Here is a 9,388-nt window from a genome sequence, read left to right on the forward strand (position 1 = left end):
AATAAAAGGAATCCAAGTCAGAAAAGAATTAAAACTGTCACTGTTTGTCAATGACATGATACTATACATAGAGAATCCTAAAGATGCTGCCAGAAAACTACTAGAACTAATCAATGAATTTGGTAAGGTTGCAGGATACAAAATTAATGAACAGAAATTTCTGGCATTCCTATACAGTAACAATGAAATATCAGAAAGAGAAATTAATGAAACAATCCCACTTACCATTGAAACAAAAAGAATAAAATACCTAGGAATAAACCTACTTAAGGAGGCAAAAGACCTGTACTAAGAAGACTATAAAACACTGATGAAAGAAATCAAAGATAACATAAACAGATGGAGAGATATACCATGCTCCTGGACAGGAAGAATCAATATTGTGAAAATGACTATACTACCCAAAGCAATCTACAGGTTCAATGCAATCCCTATCAAATTCCCAATGGCATTTTTCACAGAACTAGAACAAGATATTTTACAATTTGTATGGTAACACAAAAGACCCCAAATAGCCAAAGCAATCTTAAGAAAGAAAAACAGAGCTGGAGGAATCAGGGTCCCTGACTTCAGACTATACTACAAAGCTACAGTAATCAAGACAGTATGGTACTGGTACAAAAACAGAAATATAGATTGATGGAACAGGATAGAAAGCCCAAAGATAAACCCTCACATATATGGTCACTTTATCCTTGACAAAGGAGGCAAGAATATACAATGGAGAAAAGACAGCTTTTTCAATAAGTGGTGCTGGGAAAAATGGATAGATACATGTAAAAAATGAAATTAGAACACACCCTAACACCACACACAAAAATAAACGCAAAATGGATTAAAAACCTAAATGTAAGTCCAGACACTATAGAACTCTTAGAGAAAAACATAGGCAGAACATTCTATGACATAAATGACAGCAAGATCCTTTTTGACCCACCTCCTAGAGAAATGGAAATAAAAACAAAAATAAATGGGATCTAATGAAACTTAAAAGCTTTTGCACAGCAAAGGAAACCATAAACAGGATGAAAAGACAACCCTCAGAATGGGAGAAAATATTTGCAAACAAAGCAACTGGCAAAGAATTAATCTTCAAAATATACAAGCAGCTCATGTAACTCAATATCAAAAAACAACCTAATCCAAAAATGGGCGGAAGACCTAAATAGACATTTCTCCAAAGAAGACATATGGATGGCCAACAAATACATGAAAAGATGCTCAACATCACTAACCATCAGAGAAATGCAAATCAAAACCACAAGGAGTTATCACTTCACACTGGTCAGAATGGCCATCATCAAAAAATCTACAAACAATAAATGCTAAGGAGGGTGTGGAGAAAAGGGAACCCTCTTGCACTGTTGGTGGGAATGTAAATTGATACAGCCACTGTGGAGAACAGTATGGAGGTTCCTTAAAAAACTAAAAATAGAACTACCATATGACCCAGCAATCCCACTACTGGGCATATACCCTGAGAAAACCATAATTCAAAAAGAGACATGTACCACAATGTTCACTGCAGCTCTATTTACAATAGCCAGGACATGGAAGCAACCTAAGTGCCCATCAACAGATGAATGGATAAAGAAGATGTGGCACCTATATACAATGGAATATTACTCAGCCATAAAAAGAAACAAAATTGAGTTATTTGTCGTGAGGTGGATGGACCTAGAGTCTGTCATACAGAGTGAAGTAAGTCAGAAAGAGAAAAACAAATACCATATGCTAACACATATATATGGAATCTTAAAAAAAAAAAGAAAAAATGGTTCTGAGGAACCTAGGGGCAGGATAGGAATAAAGACGCCGATGTAGCAAGTGGACTTGAGGACACAGGGAGGGGGAAAGGTAAGCTGGGATGAAGTGAGAGAGTGGCATTGACATATATACACTACCAAATGTAAAATAGCTAGCTAGTGGGAAGCAGCCACATGGCACAGGAAGATCAGCTCGGTGCTTTGTGATCACTTAGAGGGGTTGGATGGGGAGGGTGGGAGGGAGATGCAAGAGGGAGGGGATATGGAGATATATGTATAGGTATAGGTGATTCACTTTGTTGTACAGCAGAAACTAATACAACTTTGTAAAGCATTTATACTCCAATAAAGATATGAAAAAAAAATAAAATTAAATTAACTTAAAAGTAAAAAAAAAAAAAAATAGAATTTTCATCCTTGAAGATTGCATTTTATTCACAGGTATTCCACCATTTCCTCAGTCTCCTTTCAGCATTCTATCATTATCGAGTTGAACATTTGACTATATTGCTTCCTTCACTTTACAGAGATCCCCTGTGTTCCTGTAAATAAGCCATTTCCATGTTATACCACACTTTTTGCCATCCAGCAACAAGGACTCACCTATATAAAAGCTTGCACAAAGCCCTCAGTTCGATATTGCATCTGCTGTAAGTCAAGGTAATAATATGTATACTTAGTTGCTTCCAAAGCAAATTTTACACATCATTTAAAATTTGACAGCTGGCCCAATAATGAAGAGTTTGCCTGATTCTTGCGTACCACAGCCAATCTGTTGAAAACCACATTCCTAAGAGGACTTTTCCCACCTGCACATCTCTGACCACCAATGAAAATCATTTCACCATGGTTCTTTTAAACTCAGGAACTCACCCCTTCCTCAAATAAAATTGTAATAACATAACCAAAAGTGATCTCAGAACAGGGAGTTCTTGATTTTCCATCCCAGCAAACTTCGATAGCTGCACTGTTATCATAAATGTTCCCATTTATGCTAGCATTATTTTATCATCTGCTGAATCTGCTTTGTGGAAAGAAGATGTTGAAGAAAGGAAGCACAGAAAGTCACCTAGTTTTCTGGAAGTCTTAAGGGCAGTCACCCTGATCCTCTCTTGTATGTCCTTTCCATATATCATGATGGACCACTTTGCCACCCTTTTTCTTTAAGGAAATGAAGAAGTGAAACATCAAGATTCAGTTAATGTGATAAATTCACGATGTCTGGGGATCCATAGGGAATTTTTTTTCACTTTATAAGACCCAAAGCCACATGGTGACATTTTGTCATTCAAAATGTGTGTGTTTATGAGGGGTGGGGAAGGTAGTAGGTGGGTAGGCATGCACACACTTGTGTTTAGCATTCAAGTGTACTTAACAAGAACTAGATTTCATCTTTTTCCTTAAGAGAATGGAAAAAAAGAAAAAAACACACAGAAGCCATCCAGTATCTTAGTCCCTAAATCCCAGCCAGACTAACAGATTAACTGCATTTCTTTTTTTTTTTTTTTTTTTTTGAAATAACCATTTTTAATTAACCTATTAAGAATTTTAAAACTAATGTTCACATTTTCAATTCAACAAGTCTGTGGGTTAGTTTGCTTTTTGGTTTGTTTGTTGGTTTTGGGGTGGAGGTAGGGACTAAAATCAAAATACATTACTTCCAGAGCTGACAATAATATTGTAATACACAAGTCAACCTTCAAATTCCAGATTTGCTTTTTTCAGCCATGCCTTCATTTTGTTAACAAAAGTGGCCTCCTGTGTGTTTCTATCAAGTCCATTTATAACACATTCAACATAGAGGAATGATAATTTCTCACAAGTTCAGTTGGGATGGGTTGGGGAGTGGGTACCATGTAGAGCTAATGGGAGCACTGTCCCCTGGTGTGAGAGTTCAGTTTCTCACCTCACCAGCACCTTCTCTCAATGCCACCTCCCCCAACACAGTAGAGTTTCATTCATAATTTGGATTTTTAAACCAGAAGGTTGTTTTGGTCAATCCAAAATAACCCAAAGAGCTTGCTAAAGTTACATCAATAAGCAGCTTTTTATAGAAGGACTGAAAGAATTAAATAGAAGGCACAGTAGCACTGTAAAGCTTTTTCAGATCATGATAATCTTTTTGTGTGTATATATGGACCCCAAACTTCCTTTTTTGTTGTTAAAAATGTCTGATGAACAATCAGAAAATCCTTATTTGTCCTCTTTCCCTTTAGTTTTTCTGTATACCATCTCTCGAAAACTGGCCAGAATCTTGTTTTCTCTCTTTCTTCTCTCTTCTAGGTTAAAGGATGCAAGGGCTCTCTTCTCATCAGCGCTATAGATCTGGTTCTCTTTTCGCAGTCGCACAGCCTCCATTCGGCGATGCCTGCTACCACTCATTACGTAACCCGAGCATTCAAATGATGCAATTTCTTCACTTGTCAAGCCAATTTCACCTCTTCGTGGGATACGTTTTCCAGCTTTTACATATTCAGCCATAGCTGCCCCTTCACCAGGTAACAGAGCATGGCCATAGTTCAAAGGTTTATCATCTTGAGAGGCAAGTGTTTTGGGAGCCTCTGGGCCAATCAAATCTGAGGGTTCTTCAGGCTTTGATCAATCCTTCCAGGGATTCTCCAGAAACTCTTCTTGGGACCCTTTAGAACTTGAATCACTGGAATATTTTCTGCTCTTCTTAGACTTCTTTTTCTTATATTTCTTCAATCTGCATTTCTTCTTCTTTTCCTTTTTCTTGGCTTTCTTTGCTCTCCTTTTTGTATCTTCATCACTGAAGTCTGTTTCAGAATCAGAGTCACTGTCACTATCATCAGAATACTTCTTGTGTTTTCTTTTAGACGATTTTTTCTTCCTCCTTTTCTTGGATCTTTCTTTTAAATGACTAGACTTCTTCTTCTTCTTCTTCTTCTTTTCTTCTTCTGAAGTAGAAGCTGAAGTGGTGCTTTTCTTTGGCTCTTCGTCCTCTACTGGTGTATGTTCATCAGAGTCTGGTTCTGGATTCTTTGGAGAAAGTCCCCATACTTCAGGAGCTCCCAATTCTCCAATCCTCTCTCTCTCACTTAATCTCTTCTGCCGCAGGCTCTCTTCCCTCTCCTTGTCCAGGAGGCTAGGCCATGGCTTGTCGCTCCCGTAGGGGCGTGAGTAGCCGCCATAATAGGCGGATGAGGAGGTAGAAGCGAAAGGGGCGCCCCGTGGCGCCGAGGGCCGCTCTCGAGAGCGTGACCGCGAGCGGGAGCGGTAGGACTGGTTTCGGGAGCCTTGGCTGGGGCCACTCAGTTGATGGCTAAGGCCATTCCGGTCCCCGGACCGACAGCAAGAGTGCGAGCGAGAGCGGTGGCCCCGCGGGGAGCGAGAGGATTTGCTGGGCTTAGGGCTCTTTGACGAACTGCGACACTTCCCCCCGGAGCCCGAGGCCTCCCACTCCGGGCTGCGGGAGCCAGACACCGGAGCCATAGCTGTTGCTGGGTCCCCGAAGCCGTGGGAGAAGGGGGCGCTCTCGCGAGTTGGGAAGATCTCCATTGCCTTGGCAACCAGGACCAGCAGCCGCGACACCACCCGAACCTGATAAAACCTTGGAACTTAACTGCATTTCTTAACCAATAATTAACCTTGTATCTCTACCTTCCATCCCTCCCACTCTTACTATCCCCCCTACATTTTTTTGTCATGAAAACAAAGCCTTGATTTTACCAAAGTTAAATTCAATGGAATAGATATGACAAGCCAGATGTAAGTGTCAAATATGATAAATAGGAGGAAAGAATATGGACCTCTGTTTTATTTTCATAGCACTTTTTCCAACCCTCTATTCTAACACTTACCATATTGAATTGTAAATGTAATGCAATGGCTTGCCCACCAGTGTTTGACAAATGATGAATGAACAAATGATATAACACGGATTGTACTGAGCCTGGAAAGTTTCACAGTGCCATGAGCAACTGAATTCAGTGCTGAAGAATTACTAAGAATTGGATAATCCAGAGGTAGAAAGTGACATGAATAAAGATAGAGAAGAGGGAATGAATGTGACTCACTAATGGGTCAGTATTGTGTGCTGGTCTCAGCCTATCTATAACCAATGTTGTAGCTGGACATGCCTTTGTGGTTCTTATTTTCATGGCAAGATGCCCTCAGCAATAACTATCAGGAAACTTTGGGGGAAAAAAAAAAAAGGTTTCTTGCCTACAAGTACTTGAGCATAAAAGGCACACCTGGGGGCATATGGAGAGGTTGTGGATGGAGAATAGAGAGAGCCTGGGTGTTTTCTGTTTGTTTGTTTTTTTCTTTCTAAGGAAAGAAGGAGCCTGGGGTTCTACTTTTATTGGGTTCAAGGGTAGGGGGCCTAGGGTTTCAGGGGCTTGCTCTTTATTGGTGAATTTAAAACATAAAACTGGGAATTTAAAGCAAGAGAATAGAAAAGACAAGGGACCCAAATGGTCAGTTATCAAAATCAACCAAGGTCTCTAAACAATAAAGCCAGGGGCAAAGCAGGGGTGGGGGCAACTGACTCTTTAACTAGACCTGTGGCTGGCAATCTGTTTATTCAGGATAGCCATCTTTGAAGTAGATGCCTCTCTGAAGTGGATACTTCAGCAATCAAAGCTTTTGTCAGGCACTTGCATATAAAAAAGAAAAAAAAAAAGTCATGGTTTACCCTACAGACAGTAGATTAGTCCAGGTACAGAAGTAAGATGGCTTTAGTATCCTTCTTCTTTAGAATTTGTACAGTCTTTTCTACTTTATTTTCCCACCCCAATACTTCTAGTGAATGACTCTGGTCCTTTCAGCTCTTGGTTACTGCCAATTATATGGAGGTTACAAAGCAATGTGAATAAATAAAAGAACAACCTGGAAGTGCACATACATCACAGTTCAATTAAAAGTCTTACTTATTAGGAAATAAAGCTATTTCGTTAAAACAGTTTCATTTATTATGAAGAAAATGTAAATAACTTGGGAAAGCATTACCTGGATAACTTGGAGACACTGAGTTATTAGTTATACTTTCTAATGGCAAGAAACTTTCCAGTAAGAAAATGTCATCTGGAACGTTATCATTTACAAGTCAGTAATGAAAACAAAAACTAATAGGAACTTTAATGCAATACCGAAGAGTCAGGGAAATAAATGTCACCAGAATGCAGAAAATAACATCTCTTCTGGCATCTATCATTTAATTTGGTTTTGCTTCAATCCTAGCCTTTAAAAAATGAAAAGCCCCTAGTCACAATCTCTAAGCTTACGGAGGAAGCCACTGTCTTCATTAATTTCCTATTACACAGCAGGTGATGTTAGCATTTCTGAGAAGTCATAACCTCCGGAGAAACTTTGGTAATACATTCATTTCCTTTATCAGTTTGCATTTACTGAGCACTTACTATGTTCTGAGCATTGCAGATCTCTGCAGGGGCGGACGAAAATGGCAACAATAAGTCAACTGAGACTCAGCTGTCCACACTCTTGACTGTTGTCTGAGAGCCCTCAAGACCTCAGACTGAATTTTAAGCTTAGCATTCCTTTTCAAAAACATTTTAAGGTATTTCATGCATTGTCGAGGCATTATCCTGTTTCCCAGGTCATCTACTGGGTATCTTGGAGTGGCCCTAAACGCTCTTCCTCTCTCATGTCTGCCCTTACAGGTAAATAGATCTGTTAAAGACTTCTTCAGAAGACACGATTCCATCAGTTCTTGCTCTCTGTCCTCACTGCCACAGCCTGGGCTCATGCTTTTGTTCTCTCTGACCTGGTCTGCTATGATCTTATCCTCCTAATGGATCTATTCTCAGCACCTTCTCCTGGGGGAAAATGTGTGTGGGGGTGGGTGTGTGGGTGTGTGTGTGGGGGGGTGTGTTTTGAGAGCATATCAATTTTACACAAATAAATTTGGAGGGCATTGCCAATTATCTCTGAACCCACCATTCATTTATTCATTCAACAAATTCGATGTCCAGTTCCTGTGCTTTGCACTAGGGCCATAATAATGAGCAATCCTTGCCATAATAATGGTTACTCATAATAATGTGTGATCCTTGCCAATATATAGCTTAGAGTCTAACCTATATATTTAAATATATAAAATCTAAAACTCTCCTTTCACTCAGAAACCTACAAAATATTTGTCTTTACTAGAGGAGAACTGTAAAACAAATTTGCTCTAAATCTGCCTGATACTCCTCCTATTCTTCATAAATCCCTTGATTATTCCTAGGCTTAGATTATTAGTACCTAGGGGTCAAAAGTGTTAAATAACCTCACAAAATTACTTTAGGTTATTGGAACTAACAATACTAATACATTATTTAATAATAACATACTATGTGATAATAATTATTATTATACATTATTATTATTAATGGGGGTGAAGGTATCTATCTCATAGAGTTGTTGGTGTGAGGAGTAAGTTTGTATATGTATGTATAATATCCAGCATGTAGAAGTCAAAAATGTTGACACAAAAAGTGTTGATGCATTTTTTTCTTCTTGTTAAGACTCATCAAGAAAAGGATTAAATATCATAAATCAATGTAATGCCACAGTGTTTCATCAAATTATACTCTTTAAATATATCTACACATAGTTTTCTTGATCAATATTTTAAGCTTTTGATATTAAAATTATCGCAGAATTATCAAGCTTTGATTTAAAAATCAAATAATTTTTTCACCCCATTCTATTCTTGATCTGTAAGAGTAAAGAGTATCTGAGGATGCTGTATCCTCTGCACCCCACTGAGATCACTGCTACAGCTTATAATAAAATAAGGAAGCTCACAAGCAATATACATGAGTGCACCTGTCTGAGTTTCAAATGCCTAGAATTAAGGCTTCTGGAAAACATTTCTTATAGGTTTCAAACACAAGGGTGAGATTTAGATCCTTCACTTTTCTATTATAAAGGCCAGTGAGTTCATTACACAGACTTCTCTCAACCTTGTCAGATTCTGCTTCCATCAAGTTGCCCATTTTGGAGAAGGTTCACAGTAATACCTGCTATTCCATGGTCTGTGTTTGTCTGAGATTTCATAATCACTTGGCACCCCTTGCTGTCCTGAACTTTCCTCATGCCCTCTGACAGTCCTGTCCTCCCAGCAAGGTATGAGGGATTTTGACACTCCAAGTTTCACATGTGATGAGGGCTGACTTTATGGCAGCTGCCTTTTCCTAATCCCATTCCCAAATAGCCATGTTGTTTGGCATATGACATTCAACAGGTGTGCATATGTCTTACAAGGTCTGTTGCTGCCAGAGGAGACATACGTAGAAAAGATCTAACACTTGCGTTGACCTGCAGGCATCTGTCATGGCCTGGTAGCCATGGCCACGGGCAGGAATCCAAATACAGAACAAGAGGGCATGCTGCCATCTTAGCAGATGAGCATGTAGAAAAGTAACCAAGAGCCTCTATAACAAGCACCATGGACACAGCAGCAGGACGGGATGTGCAGCCAATAACATTCAATTGACTCTTTATCTGTTGCCTAGGAACCTTGGGTTCATGAGCAACGTCCTTTCTAATTGTGACTTGAGCTGGGACATTCCCATCCTAAGAACCAGTATCTGTGAACTGCCGTGGATAAGTGTTGGGCAGCACAAGGCCAGCTGGATCTTTGAAACCAACAG

At 39.3% G+C, this 9,388-nt stretch overlaps 1 protein-coding gene across 1 annotated transcript; it reads right to left on the reverse strand.

The window, feature by feature from the left end:
• Nucleotides 1–3,922: 3,922 nt before the first annotated feature.
• Nucleotides 3,923–5,254, reverse strand: LOC118899655 (NF-kappa-B-activating protein-like). The gene is given in 1 exon segment (XM_036861443.1): nt 3,923–5,254. A coding segment is annotated over 1 exon segment (1,260 nt). The 5' UTR covers nt 5,220–5,254; the 3' UTR covers nt 3,923–3,959.
• Nucleotides 5,255–9,388: the final 4,134 nt, after the last annotated feature.

The sequence above is a fragment of the Balaenoptera musculus genome, chromosome 8, assembly GCF_009873245.2.
Source record: "Balaenoptera musculus isolate JJ_BM4_2016_0621 chromosome 8, mBalMus1.pri.v3, whole genome shotgun sequence".
Lineage (NCBI taxonomy): Eukaryota > Metazoa > Chordata > Mammalia > Artiodactyla > Balaenopteridae > Balaenoptera > Balaenoptera musculus.